Here is a 22,719-nt window from a genome sequence, read left to right on the forward strand (position 1 = left end):
GTAATAGAGGAAAGAAGCTGTTCCCGAGTCTGGTGGTGTATGTTTTTATGCTTCTGTATCTTCTGCCGGATGGGATCAAGGAAAAGTTGGAATAACCAGGATGGGACAAGTCATTGATTATGTTGGTTGCCGCCCTGAGGTATGGATATATAGTTTGGGAGGTGCTGATTAAAAATGCAGTACATCTGTAGATCAATGGTATGGCAGTGAATGGGGTGTCAGCCTTTGTTGCCTGAATGTTGTCGAGCTTCATTGCAAGTCCTTTAGGTTCGTACAAAGTGGAAAGCATTCCATCATCCTCTGGACTTATACCTTCTTGATGGGACAGTTGATGGGAGCTAAAATCTTCAAATTCTTGGCCATGCATATCTCTAAAGATCTGTCCTGGATCCAGCACATTGTTGCAATCATAAAGAAAGCCCATCAATGCCTCTACTTCCTTCAAAGATTTAGGAGGTTTGTCATGTTGAGGAATACTCTCCTGAACATCTACAGGTGTACAGTAGAGAGCATATCGATTGGTTGCATCACTGCCTGGTTTGGCAACTTGAATGCCCAGGAACAAACAAGTCTGCAAAATGTAGCAAACACTGTTCAGTCCATCATGGTACTGACATCTCCACCATCGAAGGGATCTACAGGAGTTGCTGCCTCAAATAGGCACCCAACATCATCCGGGACTCACTCCACCCTGGCTGCACCCTCATTCACTCCTGCCACCAGGAACAAGGTATAGGAGTCTGAAAACTATAATGTCCGGGTTCAGCAGCAGCTTCTTTCCAACAACCATCAGGCTATTAAACAGTATTTCCACCAACTAAGCTCCAAACGACATTGACTAGGGGGGCATTGTTTTGTATTTGTACTAATGTTTTTTTGTGCACTGCACTTCTTTTTGTTGTTTATTATGCTGTTTATAGAGTAGTATGCTTGCATATCAATGGGCTGCTACTAGCACAAATTTAATTATTCTGTTTCTGAATATGTGACAATAAAACACTCTTGCCTCTTGGTGAAAAGGCTTAAGGTATTAGAGGCAAGTTATACACCATAGAATCAGCGGAAAAACAATCAAAGAACTCCAGTAGATTTGGAGACTTGGTCCACTGGCTCCAATTATAAAAAGTGCTTTCACATGAGCTAGATCGGATTCCTGCAAGTGGTGAATTTTCAGTGATTCAATTACATTTTATTGTCACACTAGACTAAGTGGGACCTATTGGACCCCAGTCACACGGGAGGCCTGGTCCCCCAACACAACCCATTCCCCAACGCAATATTCCACCACTCACCCATAGCCCCGAACTGTGCAGGCACAGCTCCCCTCATCCCCCAGTACCCCCTCCCCTCCTCTTCATGTGTGGGAGGGGTGGGGAGGGGAGGGAGGCAAGAGGGTGTGGGGTGGGAGGTGAGGAGGGGTGTGTGTGGGCAGGGTAGTGTAGGAGGGAGGAGTGGGGGTGGGGGGGATGTGTGGGAGTGGGAAGGGGTTGTGGGGGCTCTCAGGCCGCGAGGCTGGGCGGCTCGCGGGCTCCGCGGCTCGTGGGCTTGGCGGCTCTCGGGCTGGGCAGCTAAGCTCTCTCACGGGTTCTGGACTCAGCCCCGCCTCCGGGGTTTTATTCTCCTCACCCCGGTGATTGACAACGGGTGCCGGAATGGGCGTTACCTTCAGGCAAGAAGATCAATATGCTGATCTCACGATTGTTAAACCTTCATAACTTTTGTAATCAGAACAAAATTTGGTGCACTTGGAGCAGAGGAGGACGGTGAGTAAGGTGGCGATATATCCTAGCGATATTGGGTACCGTTTTTGCGCAAATTTTAAAACAACGCAAACGGGAAGAGGACAAGATGAGAGTTTTAGAGATAGATAGATAGATAGACAGACAGACAGACAGACAGACAGACAGACAGACCTAGGTATGGTGAAATGCTTTCTTTTGCATACATCCCAGTAAAATCATCTAGCAGATCTCACCTATGGAGCACACAAGTGTCAATAAAATGTTTTGATGCCGACACTTATAAACATTCACCTAACAGTCTTATCTACTGCCTGCCACATGTTGCAGCAAGCCACCACCCCCCCTCCCACTCCCCAGCATCCCTCCCCGCTGGGCTCCCCTTCATTCTCGCCGCCCCTCCGGCAATTTGCTTATTGCTGTTAAATTATAGTGTCAAATAAATGGCAGTGTTATACTGCCACTGCGACTCCCTGATATAAGGCACCAATAAGTCTGGAGCAGTCTTTAACACTGCAATCAGAATATAATCATGTTTTCCAACATATCGTGCAATGAATTAATGTCCTTCTTCAACCGTGTTGGGTACTTCACAAGATGACAAAAATGGATCTTCCACTCGACCCTTTACACTCATTTGCAAGTTCTGCACTGTTTTCCACTGGAATATCCACCATGACTGAGAATGAGTGTATTTGTGAAGACACTTTGTGTTATTTCTTTGATTATCTTCTTCCATTCATTACTGCAAGTGGAAGGACTTCAGAGCTTTATCCTGATTTATTGGTTTTACGATCCGTTAGTTCTATGGCACGGAGTTCTTGCTATTTAATAGGTTTATTGAGGTTTTACTGGAACTTCATTTTTAATAAAATGCTGCCAATGCTTCTGGCATATTCTTCAAGTAGGCTTCAAAACTCAGAGGTAACAACACTGGCAACAGTAGTGGACTGCATCTCTGATGCTGTGGGGAAACCATGCTACCTCGTGGATGCTCAGTTTTGAGCTGTGGGTCAACGCTTCCAATTTATACCTATTCCAAGATGTTTGTGAAGGGGACGTTGAATGGGCAGTGTACTGGGAAATCTGAGAAGGTTTGCACTGGTGAAGTCCATGAGCAGCAACAAACCAGGAGGATCTTGGCAAAAGATATGCACATGGTGATTTTTAAAATTTTAACAAGTGTTCTGTTCCCACCCGCTGTCAAGTATTCTGTTACCAGGCAAATAATAAAATCAATCTTTTTCTCCGCAACAGGCTGGCTGTATAGCTTATTGTTCAGTTTTTTCTCTCTCCTCTTTGACTCGTTGCAGTACACCTGCTTGAATGCCAATTGAAACTACCATTTCAAAGATAAATTACATTTCATGCCTAGCCAATAAATTAGACAAAAAGTGTTATGTTGTACATTTCCTTCCTGCTTAAGGACAGTAAGATCAGTACTCTGTCACCACCACCACCACCCCCCCCCCCCCCCCCAATTCAATGCCATATTTCGAATACTTTGAGAATGAGGCGTTAATATTTTAAAGCACAGACAAACCACAACCTTAGATAATACTGAACACAAGCATGTTTACTGTATAAAAATGTCAACATAAGGTTCTCGCACGTTTTATGTCCGAGTTAGAAAAATAGATTCACATTTATGCATCATATCACTTTCAGAATATCCCAAAGTTCCTTCCACCAAATTCAGTCCGTTTAAATGTAGTAAATTGATGAAGTTGTACATATTAGGGAAGCGTTTTATAACTACCTTCTACATTCTAGTAAAAGTTATAATATTCTAAACTAATTTACGAAGATAATAAAAAGTGAGGATTTATTTCCAACATTCAAATTAATTAGAAATAAGTCAACAAAAATAATCAACATAGAAAACAAAAGTGCAATTTAAACATTATCACCGATCAAACAAATATCCTAAAAGTTTATTAGTAGCATGGTGCTGTCATTCCCTGCACAGCAAACACTTGCAATGCATTAATAAAAAATGACGGGTCATACAAGCTTAGTTTTAACATTGTAATATAATACTTTTATTATGGTCATGAACTTCAAATAGGGCAACCACATCACCACAAGGTCAGCTTTCAAAAATGTATGTCTGCATAATGATGCATCTGACAGACAAGCATTTCAAAATTTGTGAATACCTTCATATGTGCTGATCAGTCCCATATGGTGCTCAGTTCTGCAACACATTTGAATTAACAAAGGTGTTCATACATCAGTAAAGCCTTGAAGTATGGAACTATCAACGTTGTGCGAGTAATTCTGGCTGCAGAAAACGTACTACAATTATGTGGTAACCGAAGGAGGTATTGGGAAACAGGCAAAAACCCTATCTAAACTATCTGACCCTATATCCTAATAAAAGTGATGAGAAATAACATTCTGAGACAGAAAAGAAAAATACATTCCCACCCATTTCATTCCTGGTTATTAAGAGTGGCACAGTGGTGCAGCGGTAGAGTTGCTGCCTTTTACAGTGCCAGAGACCAGGTTCGAACCTATCTACAGGTAATGCCTGAACGGAGTTTGTACATTCTCCCTGTGACCATGTGGGTTTTCTCCGGGGACCCCAGTTTCCCGTGACACTCCAAAGACGTACACTCTTGTAGGTTAGTTGGCTATGTTAAAGTTGAAAATTGTCCCTAGCGCATATAATAGTGCTAATGTACTGGGAGATCACTGGTGGCACACTCGGTGGGCCGAAGGGCTTGTTTCTGTGGTGTATATCTAACGTCTAAAGTAGCAGGCTCCAATTTGCTCAGTATTCTCGGCTAAATTCTAGCTACTTAATATCTCAAAATCATATTTAGTCTCTTAATATTTACTCCTTCCTGATGCATGAATGGTATTTAAGAACAAAACAATCAGTCTAAGATCACAGAAGGCATTTGTTTACTGAATTAAACTAAATTAAATAAAGATTTAAAAAGAACTAGAAACCTGACCATACTTGTTTAAATTATTTTGTTGCTGCTTATTAAAACAAAGCATCTAATATTCAGGACAACATTCATTGTGCTTTCATTTAACACCATTTTCCCTACTGCATTTCCATCCATGATGATTTTTAATATGATTTAGACAACAATTTTTTTTAACGTAACATTTAATCAATATAAATTAGCAATTATGCCAGACAATATAACTTCAGCCTTGACATGTTTTGTTATGAAGCAATTCTCTTATTTAATAAAGAATTATTGCTTGCTTAAATCAGAGCTCAAGTGAAAATAATTGCCAACAATTCAAAAGATAGGTATTTCTTTGTAACATTGTTTAGTTTATTATTTAGGCTTTCCTCACCCAAAATGCCACAACATCGCTTTAAATCTGAGGAGATCCCTGCGTGTTCAAACTTTTTCACCTATAGACGCGTTTAACTCACATACGACTGGGCCCTATGTAACCTAGAATGAACAACTTTTCAACTTTTGTAATCAACTTTTTTTCCCCTCAGTGCATGATGGTCGATTATATCTAATTACTAATGCACAAATACCACATAAAATATTAAGAACCAATCTCCCAACTAATCAAGAGAAATATGCAAAATGTAGGCTGATATTTTAGTGCATGATTGCTGAGCGAAAACAGCTTGCAATAAGCAGAATTAAGCAATCCACAACCAATCACATTAAAGCTCTGTAATCTGAAGAGGATACAAGGACATCCCCATCATCATTCTTGGAAAGGCCCAGCATGTGAGAAACAAAAGCTAAGTTCAATTATTCACAATCATGTTCAATAGGAACTGCCAAATGGGCAATCCAACCCAGCTTCGTCCTGAGGTCCCATTAATATTAGTATTCAAACTTCAGCCAATTCAATTCACTCTGTATATCAAGAGGCAGCTGAAAGCACTAGATGCAACAAAGACCGTAAGACCAGACAACCTCTTGGTTATAACACTAAAGTCTCATGTTCTAGAGCAATCCGGGTTACCAAAAAGTAATGGAAAGTGTCATCAATATAGTTACCGGGCAACATTTATCTAACTATAATCTGCTCACCAAAGCTGAATTTGGAATTTGCTATGACTACTCAGATCCTGATCTCATTACAACACTGGTCAGAACAAACCTGGAAGAGCTTGATTAGCTGCCTTGACACTAAAGCAAAATTTGACTGAGTGATGCAAAAAGGACCCTTGATAAAACTTTAGTCGATGGATATCAAGGGGCGAAAGATTCCAGTGATTGGAGTTTTTAAAAGTATCTATCTAACTAAAAGTCTCATCTTGACCATTTCCTGTCTGCACTGTACATTGATTTTTGAAAAAATGCTACCATATATCGCTCTGATTTTTGGCCATCTTACTTGCAGTCCTCCTCCGCTGAGGCACCCCCGATGATTTTTCCAATCGATGAAAAATCCAAAAGTTATGAATGTTTAAAAATATATATCTTGTGATCAGCTGATTGGTCCTCTCACCTGTCAATCACCACAATTAAAGTAACGCCCCTTCCGGGGGAGGGGGGGGGGCAGGACTATAAAACCCCGAATGCCTGGTTGTGAGTCAGTCATTTTGGAAGATCGTGAGGGAGAGTCCAGAACTGTGATTCTAAGATATAAATCAAATGAACTGTGAGTCTGCAATGTACTTGCACTAAATGATTTGTTAGCCTTTAATGATGCCTTCAATGCAATTAGTCGTTTGGCAATTTGGTGGCCTGCATTCTGCTAGAAATGCAATGAAATGGAATTTGGTGGCCTGCACTTTGCTTGAAATGCAATGAAACTGAATTTGGTGGCCTGCACTCTGCTTGAAATGCTATGAAACTGAATTTGGTGGCCTGCACTCTGCTTGAAATGCTATGAAACTGAATTTGGTGACCTGCACTCTGCTTGAAATGCTATGAAACTGAATCTGGTGGCCTGCACTCTGCTCGAAATGCTATGAAACTGAATTTGGTGGCCTGCACTCTGCTTGAAATGGAATTTCAAGGAATAGCCATGAGTGAACTGCCAGCCCACCAGCCCTCAGTGACTGATCTGCCAGCCCACCAGCCCTAAGTGACTGAGCTGCCAGCCCATCAGGCCTGAGTGACTGAGCTGCCAGCCCACCAGGCCTGAGTGACTGAGCTGCCAGCCCACCAGGCCTGAGTGACTGAGCTGCCAGCCCACCAGGCCTGAGTGACCATTCGGCCCACAATGTCCATACTAGCCCTCTGGAAACCAGTCCCTTCGACCCACAACACTCATACTAGTACTCCAGATTACTCCCCCCCCCCCTCCCCCCCCCCCCCCCCCTTGCCCAGATTATTGCCACCAATTTGGAATTGGTGGAGAGGTGGAATATTGCATTGGGGACCAGGCCTCCCACGTGAACATGGGACCCAACGGGTACCACTTAGCCTAGTATAATATAAAAAGCAATTTCATCTGCATGCCAAATTGCATAAAGTATATTGAAAATTCAACAACATGTGACTGTCGTTTCACTGTTAACATCTAGGAACACATTTTGATTTGTACATTGATAATTTCACGTTTTCAATAGTAACTGTAGTTCTTTCATAATACTGATTGGACCTTATTATTAAATGTAAAACTGAAGCTGATAAACAGAGCACGCAACAACAAACAGAGATACAATAACTCAATTTCCTATTAGTTAAAGATTTTCAAATTTCCGTACTTTAAGAGGGATAATTCACCAGCATTGTATTTACTCAGCGATAACATCTACCATAGAAAATAAACTACAAACAAATTGCAAAAGAAATCACATGCATTTTATCATTCATACAACTTAAAATAAAATTTAAAAATCAAAGAATTCAGAAGCACTTTTAACATCAAATATATTTGGTTCCCACCCCTCGATTACATTTTGGCCTGTTAGCTACTATTTAACATGCAATTCTTTAATTCTACCACAACACCATTCAAATAGATTTTTTCTTACCCAGAAACTACCATTTCATTGCATGAATGAACATCGCATAATATTCCTCCAACATCATAATGTAACTGGCTTGCATCACCAATACGATTCTGTTGGAAATTAAAAGGTCTTATGAAACATCAAAAAAGTTTGAATTTAATCATATTTAACAAATTTTTCTTTTGCAAGAAATTTTGGATTTAAACAAATTAAAATAGTCACCAAAAATGGGATTTATGTGTGCAAATGTAATCCATACAAAAGTACTGAGAGCAAAAAATGTGGTTTGGTCTCCTCAAGCACACCAGCCAAAGAAGAAAATCTACTGCCTTGACTATGCTGACAAGATATTATATTTAATGGTCCAGTCTGGATACAAAATTACTGTAAAGAGAAAAATTGGAACACTTGATATTAAACATTTGTGGCAGAAGGCATGTTACAAACATGTTCAATATGTTTCCAGAGTCCAGGAGAGGTGGAAGGTAAAAAGGCTAAAAACAATTAGCATGCAGTGGCAGAGAGACAAAAAGGTCCACCTCCGATAGTGGCAGAAGACAATAATATACACAGTAACCTAATCCAAACCTTTCTGTCATCATTGACATAATACTGTTTAAATAGACCACCATCTCAGACGTCTGATAACAAAGCATGATGCTTCAAAATCATTTTGTTGGTCATGGAAAATCAAGGGGGGCTGGCAGTGTAAAAATAATGTTTATGGTTAAATGCTACATAATAATATTTTCAGCAGTGATGGTGGTTTATTTAGGTAACGCTCTGGAGGTAAACAATGGAGTGGATTAGGTGTATTTGTCTTTGTAGCGGTATGAATATTGATCTCACTCATTTTTATAACCCTTGCATTTCCTCTCTCTCCGTCCCTCCCCCATCCTAGTCGTCTGCTAGTTTCACTGTTTGCATCCTTTCGTTATCAACTCCTACATATTTAACTGGCCAGTCTGAATACAAAATTGCTGTAAAGAGAGAAATTGCCTGAAAATATAATCACACGTCAAAAATTCCTGTACTAATTTAAAAAATGCAAAGATTACCACATTATTCATTTTTGATCCTCTTATACCGATAGGTGCTCTATTTATCGTGTGAGAGCGGCACAGTGGCACAGCGGATGAGTTACTACCTTACTGCACCAGAGACCCAGGTTCGATCCTGACTACGGGTGCTGTCTGTACGGAGTTTGTATGTTCTTCCCTTGACCTGCGTGGCTCTACTCTGGATTCTCCAGTTGCCTCCCACACTGCAAAGATGTACAGGTGTGTAGGCTAATTGGCTTGGTATAATTGTAAATTGTCATGGTTTGTGTAGGATAACGTTGCTGGTCGGCGTGGACTCGGTGGGCCAACGGGCCTGTTTCCTTGCTGTATCTCTAAACTAAAACTACACAAGTACTGTAATAGTCAGTTGTTGTGCAACACAGAAGTGGGCCCTTTGGCCCTCCAAATCCATGCTAACCTTTTTGCCGATCTACACTGGTCCATATCCTTCTATGCATTACCTAATCAAGTGCCTGGAAGTATATATTTTAAATGTAGTGATAGTATCTGATTCCTACACCTCCTCTGGCAATGGGTCTCAGGCATCAGAGGAGGATGGAGGTGGAGCCATCTTGGGGAACGGTCGCTAACCAACAGCCGTCCGTTTAATTCACTTTTTTTTTGTAGTTCTAGTGAGTCCTGTGTTTTGTTTGTGGGAGAAATAGACTTTTTAATGTGGGGGGAAGGGGGTAACTATATTTCTAGGTCCCTACCTGGTCGGTGAGGCAGCTATTTCTCCGGGCTGCCCCGTCGACCCGTCCTCGTGGCCTACCAGCGGGCGTGGAGCGCCGTTTCCTGGCGGGGACTGCCCAGCACCTCGGCTTCGGTGGCAGCACAGCGCTGGAGCGCTATCGCGGAGACGAGCGGGCGATGCCTTGCCTGGGTCGCCGTGCTGGATCGACGCGCTGGAGCTTGTGAGCTGTGACCGCCGAGTTCAACACCTCCGGGCTGCGGGTCTGCGGAGCGGAGCGGGCGGCGCCGACTTCAACATCGGGAGCCTGGGAGCTCCAAACCGGCGCGGCCTTGTTGGCTTCGGAAGCCGCGGTCTCCGGTAAGGAAGCGGCCGTTCCAGGTGGCCCAGCCGCTGAGAGGACTCTCCCGACGCCGGGGCAACAGCACCCGGCGAGAACGGCCAGGAACATCGGGCCTCCGTAGAGGCAATAGCGGAGGCCTCAATAGGCCTGACTTTGGGAGAACTGGGGATGGGGACTGGACATTGTGCCTTCCCCCACAGTCGTAACCATTGTGGGGGGATGATTTTTGTGTGCAAGTGATTATTTTAGTTTGTGTCCAAGATGGCTGTCGGAAGGGAGAGTGTACGCTGGCGCGGTTTAGCTGCCGCTGCTCTCTCTTCACATTGTGTTTTTGATTTTTTTTGTCTTTGGTTCGAATTCTGTCTTTAATTTGTGTATTGGTGATGTCTTTATTATTTATTTTACTCCGATTATATGTTTTTTACTCTTGCTAAATTCTGTAAGGCGCCCATAAATAAAATTTATTATTATTATTATTATTATTATTATTATTATTATTATTATCAGCCATTTTGTGTAAAAAAACCTTCCCCTCAAATTCTTTGTAAACCTCGTTTTCATCACCTTAAATTTATGCCCACTTGTTTTCGATAACCTTAACTTAAAAAAAAGATTCTAACTATCTGTACTTATTATTTTAATAATTTCTATCAAGTCACCCCTCAACTGTCTTCACTCCAGGGAAAACAATTTCGGCACATTGAATCTCTCTTCATACCTAAAGTCCTGCAATTTATGCAACAATGTAAAATATGAATCAATATCATGGCGCTGCTAATTTACGTATCACTTGGGCAATTTATACGGGAAAGAAACCATTATGAAATACATAGACGATATTTCAAGTATACAAACTGTTCAGCTTCTATACCAAATTAAACTTGCAACTGGCCATTTCACTGGTATATTGATGCAGTGAGATCAAGAATGAGTGTTGATGGAGTGCAATATATAAATCTGCAACTTCCATAAAAAATATATGATAATGACATTTATGGACAAATCGGGCACCCCCAACATTAAGACCATCAACAGTAATTCAGAACAAAAACATTAGTGAATTCTAATGAATTTACTGAGCATCCAACTGCGTTCATCTGTTTTTATTCTTATTTACTACAGCAGGCAGTGATAAAATGTGCAAAGAAATACTCAATTATCCACAATCTTTGGGCGCCTCTGGTTAGATTTAGTTCTAGATTTAACAGAATCAAGGTATACGAGGGAAAAAGTGGGAACGGGGTACTGATTTTGGATGACCAGCCATGATCATATTGAATGGTGATGCTGGCTCGAAGGGCCGAATCCTGCACCTATTTGCTATGTTTCTATGTGACAATGGGTGGTGGTTGCAGGCGCAGAATTGGTGGCCAAGATGAAATTCTTAGTAAATATTATGCATGTGATATTTTGCGCAAGAGTTTGATTCACTGAGCAACAAAAGATGTTTTTGTTTTGTTGCATGAGTGAGCAGCAGTTATGAAACCTCCTCACATGCACTGGCATTAATGAGGTCATCTGCCAAACATATTTTCCTGTACGTTAAATAATTTTTTTAATATATAGGATGTGAGAAAAAAAATTGTAGACTATTTCTGAACTCTGCTGTCACCAATTTCAACAATTTGCAAGCACAGGTCCATCACCATTTACAGATAGAAAAAAGAGGCTGGACGTTCAGCATGCAAAGAAGAATTGGAGGGAAGGTTGTTTTTGGTTTTCAAAAACAATTATAGTCATTTAAAAAAAAAAAAAGTGGCATATATACCAAATTATAAATTAATCTTCTCACTAAGTAGCCAGTAAAATAAATTCTATATCAAATTTTCATACAATAGTAAGTACTATCAAAGACCTGTGTGATTGAAAGCTGCATAAACTCAGCTTCATCATAGTTACAGAAATGACGGCGCACTAGAAAATATGCTGTCCACAACACTCATAAGTGGAAAAAGCCTTCCCCATCTGATCAGTTTAACAACAAATTAATGCAGCGCATGATTTTCAAACAAGACCCCAGACCACCTTCAGACAGGTTCATTTTATGCCAGTTCACTTGTGACACACCAAAATTGGCCTCAGTTCTCTGAAGCAATTTGTGAACATGTCAGGGCTCTCGCTTAACTTTTTTTCCCTGTTGCCAGCCGGGAAACCTTGGCAGAGTTTTAGGTTGCCAAATGACATTTTAGGTGGTCATTTAAGATGGCTTGCATGACGCGTGCTCGGATGAAGTGCGTAGTTACCAGTCGGAATTATGCTCAATGAAGCATTCACATATTATTTCTGCTTAAAATAAAGTCACAAACTAACATATCCAATCAAGACATGATATATACCACAATGACATGCAGCAAAATTATAATACGGTTTCTCAACTCTTTTTCACACATTGCAATTAATGCAATTTTTATTATTTCTTTCCACTTCCAAACAAAAATGTGATTGGATTATTCAGCGTATAATCAACATGTGTCAATAAATCCTGGACCTTGATAACATATATGCTTAACAATGCACACTACAGATTGATGCAAGCATGTTTTCTGTGAAGGGCCGAAAATGATCATGACATGGCCATAACATGGGTCGTTATTGCTATTGGTACAGAAACGCTCTCGCTTCCCACATAATTTATCCACAACAAAATATACAGGTTGCAAGGAATTTTCTAAAGGCGTTTTATGATAATAGCTGACAAAACTGACTATACCCATCTGACATTACACTAACTAACAAGAGATGGCCAAAAGGACATAAATGCAGCAAATGTTTGGTAATATATTTAAAGGTGTCAAGACGCCACATTACCAGACATTCAGATTAGATGTATGTGGCAATGAAGATACCCAGTTTGTAAGCACCATTTAAAAAAAAATTGTGATAAACGCTTTAACCATCATTCCCACTTCAGAATTAACGTTAAAATTTCAACTGAAATATCTCCTGACCAAATTTGTGATGTATATGACTGACTGTAGAAGTAAAACATGGATAAATCCAACGTATAGTTGTGAATGGTGCTCATTAAATAACTACAGTACTGATACTCCATATTAACAGCATTGATTTGCAATTAAAATGAATTCTGTAACAACGTGTCGGTGACAATCGAACACTGCGATTTTAATGTTTCACATGTTCAAAATTTAATTAATCCATCTTTATGGATTACAACAAATAATAACATTGGGAATCAAAACATATTTGATTGCATTCCATTATCAAACATAGTCAATGTTAGCTCTGAAGACATTTCCAGCACAATAGGGTTGGGAGGGGGAGGGGGGGGGGGGTGTATGAATCAGTGCACGATGGATAGATGGTGGTGGTAGGGGGGGGGGGGGGGGGGGGGGGGGGGGGGGGGGGGGGGGGCAGCTTGAGAAGGCAATCGATGTGGATTGGATGGATTGAGGCAGGGGAATTAGTGAGTGTTGGTTGGAGTAGGTACAATTATGAGGGATGTCAGTGGGGTTGAATGGGGGGAATCTGTGCAGGATGGATGGAGGGAACAGTGCAGGATGAAGGGGTGAGCAGTGCAGGCTGAAGGGTGTGAGCAGTGCAGGATGGATGGGAAGGGGGGTCAGTACAGGATGAATTGGGGGACCAGTGTAGGATTGATGGGGAGTGGCAGGAGAAATCAATGTGAGGTGGTTAGGGAGATCAGTGCAGGATGAATAGATGGGGGGGGGGGGGGGGGGGGGGGGGGGGGGAGGGGAGCACAGGGGATGTCAGTGAGGACTGATTAGAGCCAGGAATGGGGATCAGTGCGGGATGGAGAGGAGGGGTCTCAGGATAAGGGGAGTGGAGGGGGGGGGTATGAGAGAGAGAGAGAGGAAGGGGCAGAGGAGGTGGGAAGGAAGGCCAGCGATCCTCGGACAACACCTGTCGGGCAGGGAAATTGCAACCAAAATATAGAGGGGACCGCGGACAGAATATCTTGGCGGCCGGGCGCGCATGCGCACACTCGCGCGAGGCTTCGGAGGCTTCTGTGAACGGTAATTTCAGATCAATCCAGCGCTAAATGCAGCTCAACTGCCTGTCTCGCCTACAGCCCCGTCTCAATCCAGACATGGCTGTAGGTTAACCTGGCGGGATAGGCAGAGTGAGCTGGGTTTTGCGCTGGCTGTGGGCCTGGGGGCACCGCGCCCGTCTGACTCCCAACGTCTCTGACCACCCCCGGGCGTGTGGAGGCTCTCGGGTGGGGACGGGGATGGTCCAGTGGCGGTTCGGCAGCGATTGCAGCGCCGGAGACCTGGGTCGGTCCTGGCTGCGGTGCAGGGCAGCCGAGAGTGTTTTGGCACGTCTCCTTCCTCCAATCACCCCCTACCCCCAGTGTTTAAGAGGGAACGGACTCCATCCCCTACTCCCAATTCCTCCGTCTACGCCGCATCTGCTCCACGGATGAGGCGTTCCACACCAGGACATCTCAAATGTCCTCATTATTCAGGGAACGGGGGTTCCCCTCCTCCACCATAAATGAGGCTCGCACCAGGGTCTCTTCCATACCCCGCAACACTGCTCTCTCTCCCCATCCCCCCACTCGCAACAAGGGCCGAGTCCCCCTAGTCCTCACCTTTCACCCCACCAGCCGTCACATACAAAAAGTAATCCTCCGTCAGTTTCGCCACCTCCAACGCGACCCCACCACTCGCCACATCTTCCCATCTCCCCCCATATCTGCCTTCCGCAAAGACCCCTCCATAACTCCCTTGTCAATTCTTCCCTTCCCTCTCGTACCACCCCCTCCCCGGGCACTTTCCCTTGCAACCGCAAGAGATGCAACACTTGTCCCTTTACTTCCCCCCTCGACTCCGTTCAAGGACCCAAGCAGTCGTTCCAGGTGCGACAGAGGTTTACCTGCATCTCTTCCAACCTCATCTATTGCGTCCGCTGCTCTAGATGTCAGCAGATCTATATCGGTGAGACCAAGCGGAGGTTGGGCGATCGTTTCGCCGAACACCTCCGCTCGGTCCGCAATAAACCAAGCTGACCTCCCGGTGGCTCAGCACTGCGGCTCGCCCTCCCACTCCGTCTCCGACCTCTCCGTCCTGGGTCTCCTCCATGGCCACAGCGAGCAGCACCGGAAATTGGAGGAACAGCACCTCATATTCCGTTTGGGGAGTCTGCATCCCGGGGGCATGAACATCGAATTCTCCCAATTTTGTTAGTCCTTGCTGTCTCCTCCCCCTCCTCAGCCCCCCTGCTGTCTCCTCCCATCCCCCAGCCTTCGGGCTACTCCTCCTTTTCCCTTTCTTGTCCCCGCCCACCCCCGTCCCCGATCAGTCTGAAGAAGGGTTTCGGCCCCAAACGTTGCCTATTTCCTTCGCCCCATAGATGCTGCTGCACCCGCCGCGTTTCTCCAGCTTTTTTTTGTTACCCCCCTACCCCCACTCTACTTCCGCCTCTGACCGACACCTCCCACCTCCAAGGGTCTGTTTTGAAAGCGCCGTTGGTGGAGTGACAGCAGCTGCCGCTCACAGGCAGGGCGGGGCGGGGTGCGGGAGGAGGAGGAGATGGAGCCGCCACCGCCACCACTGCCGCTGATGTGCGGGGCCCGTCATTCGCTCCGACCCTCCGTCACGCCACACTTAGCATCTTTCCCACAACCGTCGCCGACACAAAACGTCAAGTTCCTTTTCTCCAGAGATGCTGCCGGACCCGCGGAGTTACTCCAGTTTTTTGTGTCTATCTTCAGTATAAACCAAGTTGCCAAGCCGGGCAAAATGACTCGCCGTTTAGGTTGCCTGGCGGCACTTTGAGTGGTCATTGGCACCCGGGCAACCGTTAATTTCGAGCCCTGCATGTGTATAGATAGAAGTTGAAATGGCCATTTGGATGAGTAGCTGAAGAATATTTCACTTATAGACGGTTGTGGTGTGGTGGCGCCTAACGGCAGCGATTCAACTGCAGTCCGTCTGTCTTTTTTTTATTTTTGTCTCGATAAATGTATGTTTTGATTCTAGTTTTATTATTTTTTTTAGCTGTGTATATGTGAGGGGTGGGGGAAACCGTTAATCTCTTCCCTGTTCGGGGACCAATCGTTTTCCCTGTCGGGTCTCCGATGTCGTTGGGCCTAACATCGTGGAGCCGGTGGTGGCCTCCGGCCGGAACCAACCTGAGGGCTCCAGTCGCGGACCTGCCATCGCGGAGCTGGCGGGCTTTGGAGCGGGAGGAGCTGTGTTGGCGCGCGGCTGCAACCCGACTTTGGAGCTTCGGAGGCTCCGGCCGCATGCCCAGTGGATGGTAACATCGGGAGCTCGCTGGTCCCTGGTGGGAGACCGCTTTTCGGAGCTCCCACAACGGCAACTTCTCCCGCCATAATCGCGGGGTGAAATGACGTGGAGCAAGGCCTAACATTGCCCCGCGCGTCTTAACGCCTCGACGTTGCAGTTGAACTGCTGGATCGCGCGAGGAGAACAAAGGAAGAGCTAAGACTTTTGCCTTCCATCACAGTGAGGAGGTGTTGGAGATTCACTGTGATGGATGTTTGTGTTAAGTGTGGGTCTTGTTTTTTTTTGTAATTGTTAAGACTGTAGAAAATGCAATTTCATTCAAACCAAGCTGTTTGAATGACAATAAAATGCATTCTATTCTATTCTATTTATCCTATAAGTGTTAGTGTCTTCAGAAAAGGAAGAAAAAATAATTTAAAGAAATCTCAGCTACCAAATTTTGCTGCCAAAATAATTAACGTTCAATTAGTTTGAATTTTGTTGCATTTCATCCTGTATCTGTATACTGTGGGCCGCTTGATTGTAATCATGTATAGTCTTGCAGCTGACTGAATAGCACGCAACAAAAAAGGTTTTCCCTCAGTGAAAATGACGATATTAAACTAAACTAAATCTCAATGTAAACCTATGTTGTCTGGTTCTTGATTCCCCTACTCTAGATAAAACTCTGTCCATCTCCCCTATCTATTCCCCTCATGATCTTATCATTGTCGTGGCTATCCCTCGAGGTCGAGGATGATGGTCTACGTTCTGTTGTTTTTGTGGACTCTCAGGTGGCTTATGAGTCCAATCTTGGCCTTTGAAAGTTCTTCGACATTCAGGATAGGTAATTCCAGATGGCAGATCGGGCTTTGGTTCGTGCTGCCTCTCTTTCCGTTTTTTTCTCTTTTCTTCTAATTCTGCGCATCTCTTGGCTTTGAAGAGCGCTGTTCCTTCTTGGATGATGGTTCGCCAGAATTTCTTGTCCTTGGCATTGGTTTCCCAATTGTCGATGTTGATTGCACATTTCTTCATGCTGGCTTTTAAGTCGTCTTTGAATCTCTTCTTTTGTCCACCTCTTTTCCGCTTGCCTTCTTTAAGCTGGAAATAGAAGGCTTCGATGCTAGATGTTTTTGCTTCATTCAGCACACTGATGTTGGTTCTTCTGTCTTCCCAACTTATATTTAAGCTGCTTCGAATACATCGTTGATGGAACTTTTCAAGTGTTTTCAGATGGCGTCGGTATGGTGTCCAGGTTTCTATGCATACAGGAGCGTTGGAATCACCACTGCCTTGTACATTAACATTTTGGTGTCTGTTCGGATGTCACGATTTTGAAAGACTCTCGTTCAAAGACGTCCAAAAGCTGTTCCAGCACACTTAAGACGATGTTGGATCTCATCATCAAGGTCAACATTGGAGGAGAGGTGACTTCCAAGGTACGGAAAGTGATCCACATTTTCCAGGGTTGTTTCACCAAGTTGAATTAACGGTTCTTTCCGATTTGTCTCAGTTGGTGACGAATGGTAGATAACCTGAGTCTTTTTGGAGTTGATGGCAAGTCCAAGTTTCGTGTATGCACTGTTGATGGCGGTCAGGATCTGTTGCAGATGATTTTCTGAGAGAGCTGCAGCACAGTTGTCGTCTACATGTTGGAACTCGATGAGGGAACTCATAGATGTCTTAGTTTTGGACTTGAGACGGGCAAGATTGACAAGTCTGCCATCTGTTCTGTAGACGATTTTGATTCCTGTGGGTAGGTCGTCCTGGATGATACGGTTGGCTGTCACAATGAAGATGGTGAACAGTGTTGGAGCAATCACACATCCCTGTTTCACTCCTGATCCGACTTGAAACGGCTCACAGTTGCTGTTGCTGGCATGACTGTGGCAAGCATGTCATCGTGGAGAAGTCTCAGGATTCGAATGTACATTTCAGGAGCAACTCAACGGGACAGGCAACATCTCTGGAGAGAAGGAATGGGTGACGTTTCAGGTCGAGACCCATCTTCAGAGTGTGAAGAAGGAACTCGACCCGAAACATCACTCATTCCTTCTCTCCAGAGATGCTGCCTGTCCCGCTGAGTTGCGCCAGCTTTTTGTGTTTATCCCTACTTCTTTTCTCAATACTATGAATGATGAAGGCCAATGTGCCTAAAGCCCTCTGACCAATTTATCGACCTGCAACACCACTTTCGAGGAACCATGTACTTGCATTCCTAAATCCCTCTGCTCTACAACATTCGATAGAGGCCCACTATTCACTGTGAAAGTCCCTGGTTTGACTTCCCAAAATGCAACATCTTATCTGCGTTAAAATCCATTAACCATTCCTCAGCCCATTTGCCAAACTGATCAACAGAGTGTGGTGTCATTTTTTATAACCATCTCCGCTATGTATGATACCACCCACTTTAGTGTAATCTGCAAACTTATGGTCATGTCCCACTTATGCGATTTTTCGGGCACCTGAAAAACCGGCAACTGTCAGAGTGGAACACACACACACGCACATTGCTTCCTTCACCAGCCTGTTATGCAGGCAAGGGACAGGGCAAGCGGGGGAGCTCAGATGGTGCAAAGCCAAGGTGATACAGACACACACCACGATGAACAGGAAGGTTGGCACTGTAATTAAGACGGCTACAGCAGTGTACGGTAAGCCCTTTACAAGAGGGGGGAGGGGGAGGGGAGAGAAGGAGTGGAGACAACTTTTAAGAAACCAGAGATACACGGCTGTGAAGCTCGGCGGACATTAACATTACCGGTCGATTATCCTTGGTTCTGAAAACTACTGCTTACGGTTTTTTTTTCCCCAATGAGCCAATGAAATTCACCGGTTAGCACTGGTTACAACCTACGAAAACCTTCGACATCCTGGCAACCCACTAAGACCTCCTGGCGACCCACCTGCGGCACGGGAATTCTCCATACTCTCCCCACTCTCCATGGCGGCTTCATTCTAGCCACGGCTAATTTTTCAACATGTTACAAACATCAGCATTGATACAAACCACAAATAGCAATGCGTCCAGCACAAATCCCTGAGGCACACTAGTCATAGGCCACCAGTCTCAAAAACAACCATCCACCATTCCCCTCCTCACCAGTCTCATTGAAGACATTAGTCCTTAGGTGTCAATGGTGGAAATGTAATTAGAGAAGCAAATTTTCACGATGCAAACCTTGGCAGAGTAGATCGTCTACATTCAGCATAATTCGCATGAACATTTTCACTACAAATGCCCAGATGATGATAAAGAACCAGAATATGTGTTTCTTATCTATGTTCCTCATCACCTACACCACCCAGAGAATACTGTAGCAACCCGTAATTCTTACATCATTCCCCCTGCTAAAATCAGTTAGAATAGATCATGTGTTTTTCACTTTTACTTGCAGTGGAAGCATGTTGCTAACAAAAAGATGTGCTATTTAAGGGACCAAAAACAATCTAAGTGAACTATATTAGTCTGCTGCTTTCCAATTTATTTCTTGTGTGATAATTGAAGTACAACAACTATTTTTCAATGCTTTCGTAAGGACTGCTTAATGTATTCATGCTTATGTTCATATAATAACTAATAAGACTTTAAGGAATTATGAGATTACCTTCCAGTTGGTCTGCAGTGTTTGTTCCTTCTTCAGGGAATCTCGCAAAACTGCCTTCCAGCCGATGAAGTCACCAATATCCGCCTTTGTTTCGTACCCTTCCTTCAAGCAGTGTTTATACCAAAGTACCTCATCCTCAGCAATAACCCTCCAGGTTTTACTCACCTGAAAAACAAATATGTTTTTTTGGTTATGAAGGTTAAATATTCCATGTGGTTATGGATATAACATCCAATTCAAACTCCGAGAAACATTACCATTACCTCCCCAATGTGCAAGCAACCACACTTATGCTTACAACTTCAAGAAGAAATCAAGGTGTCAAATAACCCAAATGATTCATGTATTTCTCAGAAGCCATTGTTTTTAAATAACTTCATTATAAGAAGGTGTATTTCACTGCTCCCTAGGTTTCATTAACATTATGAAAAATGCAAATGAATGAAAACATCGGTTCTGCAACTCCATCAAACCCACAACTTTAATGTAATCATTAGTCTGATCACTTTTTAAATCAATGTAAGCAGATATCTTGATATTAGTTGAATTAAAAAGTTTTTCATGGCATTTAAATTGAATGGACTGGGTGAGTTAAGATGATTCTGATGAAGTCCGTTCCAAATTTACAGATTGTTTCAGCTTACATCCTCTCTTTCATTTCTCCAGTATTCACAATCAAGGTTTCTCGATTGAGGTTCCATTCAGTGAAAGATCTTCTGAGATCTTTAATCAAATATTGCAAGATGAAAAGCACAAAGGCACTTTAACTTTTCTTCATAATGAGATTCAACTGTTACATTTACCTGAGCACATCTTCCAAGTTCAGTTCTGCCAAGATACGCAAATATTCTCAGCGCCAGCTCATATGGCAGGTCAATATCAAAAAAGGGAATCTCATTTATTTCATTCTGCAACAGAAGAACATGCAGGATTAGATAATGCACTTCAAAGCAATAGATTACATTAGATATTTAAATGAAATACATGTCCCTGTCAAAATTAATTATGCTTGTAGTAACCTTCATTTTCAAACCACATTTTCATTTTCAAACTTCATTTTCGAACCACATTAAGGGCACTCACAGGTCAGTAAAACCACACTCACAGTTTAGTAGACATGTGTTCAGTGTTCACTGAGGCTTCTTCTTCTTCTTTCATGTGGCGTGCATAGCCTAAAGTTGTTGGACAACTTGTTCTATTTGATCTTCCGTTTGTGCACGCTGAGTTGATTGCATTAGTCGAAACAGGGCGGACCACGTGAAGGTTGCAATCTTCCACCCCTGAGACCGAGGCACGTCCGCACTTCCGGGTTTTATAGTCCCTCCCCCCTCCCACCAGAAGGGGCATGGCCATCACGGCGTGATTGACAGTAGACATTTTTTAAACATTAATAAGTCTTTTAATTTTCATCGATGAGAAAATTCCTCTGGCCCTGACAGATGGAGGGGGACCGCATCAATACTGAACCCCCAATACCGTGTGCTTGACATACATATGACATCCTTCCCTCTCCCACAAACCTAAATCTTTGGCTGGGAGAGGAACCAGCCTGCCCCCTGTGTGCAGTTCTAGCAAACCTCAAGCACATCCTGGTCGGTTGTAAGACCAAGCTAACACAAGGCAGATACACCTGGCAACACAACCAGGTGCTGAAGTGTTTGGCAGCTGAATTCAAGTGCAAGAGAGTTACCACCAACGCCATGCCTATCAATGCCCAGATAACATTCCCGCAAATACCATCCTTCATCCGGGAAAGAGAGAAACAGAGGACTAACCCCTCGCCTCTCAACTCATGCCCACTGAACACAGCCAGGGACTGGGAAATGCGTGTTGACCTAGGCCAGAGGCTTTCGTTCCCAGATGAAATCACAGTTACCAACCTGCGGCCAGACCTCGTTCTCTGGTCCAACTCCTGTCGGCGTGTTTTCATCATTGAGCTGATGGTCCCATAGGAGGAGGCTGTGGACGAGGCTTATGAAAGGAAAAAGCTCCAATATTCAAACCTTGCAGCAGAGGAGAGAGGTTGGAGGGTAAGGGTGTGTCCAGTGGAGGTGGGGTGCAGGGGCTTTGTAGCCAATTCCACCGCAAGGCTCCTGAGGGAAGTAGGAGTCAAAGGGCAGGCACAAAGGAGGGCAATAAAAAACTTGCCAATATCGCCAAACGGAGCAGTCACTGACTGTGGCTGAAGAGGAAAGATGCTGTCTGGGCTGCCACATGACCATCTAGAGGCTAACAATAAGACCCTCACCCAGGTCTGAACAAGGGGGTGTCTTGTGATAAAAGGCCGAAACACCCAGTGACGTTGAGGTACACAACTGAAGATGTGTCTGATTGTTAGCAAATTGACCTAGTGGTCATACCCAAGAATGTCTCCCCCCCACAAACCCCACCGCAACACCCCTCGCCCACACACCACCCTCCCACCCACAACCCCTACTGCCCACAACCCTGCCAACACCCCCCCCCCCCCCCCCCCGCATACACACATTCGCAATTTAATTAATCATTCATATCACTAGAGCATTTTTAATCCTATAAAATGTAATCAAGACATTTTGTCTCTTCCTTTACAAGATGACTTCTATAATGCAACTACTTTACTGAATGATACATTTGTAATTGAGGGCAGGGAGCTGGGTTCACAGATGAAAATCTTCACAGGCACCACAACATAATTTAACTTGCAAAAACATACGGTTACAAGATTCTCTGTCTTCATAAATCAACACCTAGAGCACAAATTCATGGAGGTTATACTAAATCTTGTAAATCATGGGTTAGACTGTTAGATTTCTGAGTGCCATTCTTTAGAATGGATGTTGGGCCTTAACAGAGGATACAATGGAGATTTATTAAATTATAACAGGAATGAGGGATTTCTGCATTATTGAAGCTGTAGAACTGGGACTGATCTCCATTTAGGAAATAAGGGAACAAACACAAACATTCTGAACTATGAGCGATTACAATGAAATAAATAAAGGGAAGCTATTTGCTGGTATGAGCATCAGTCACCAAAGGCAAAATAATTGACTAAAGACACAGAAGGGAAAAGAGAATTTTTAATGGAATAAGATGATTTAGGATGCACTGATTGAAAGAGTGGTGGAAACAGATTTAATAGCAAATGTCAAAAGGGAATTGGATAGATTTTTGA

The 22,719-nt window shown here is 43.7% G+C and overlaps 1 protein-coding gene across 1 annotated transcript in view; it reads right to left on the reverse strand.

The window, feature by feature from the left end:
- The window catches only part of fbxw8 (F-box and WD repeat domain containing 8), a 151,019-nt gene that overhangs the window by 117,802 nt on the left and 10,498 nt on the right, over positions 1 to 22,719 (reverse strand). The window contains exons 2-4 of the mRNA XM_055655595.1: positions 20,366 to 20,470; positions 19,563 to 19,727; positions 7,666 to 7,754 (exon numbers count right to left, since the gene is read on the reverse strand). Coding sequence (XP_055511570.1) covers positions 7,666 to 7,754; positions 19,563 to 19,727; positions 20,366 to 20,470 — 359 coding nt within the window. The remainder of the gene's footprint in view (positions 1 to 7,665; positions 7,755 to 19,562; positions 19,728 to 20,365; positions 20,471 to 22,719) is intronic.

The sequence above is a fragment of the Leucoraja erinacea genome, chromosome 25 (assembly GCF_028641065.1).
Source record: "Leucoraja erinacea ecotype New England chromosome 25, Leri_hhj_1, whole genome shotgun sequence".
Classification (NCBI taxonomy): Eukaryota; Metazoa; Chordata; class Chondrichthyes; order Rajiformes; family Rajidae; genus Leucoraja; species Leucoraja erinaceus.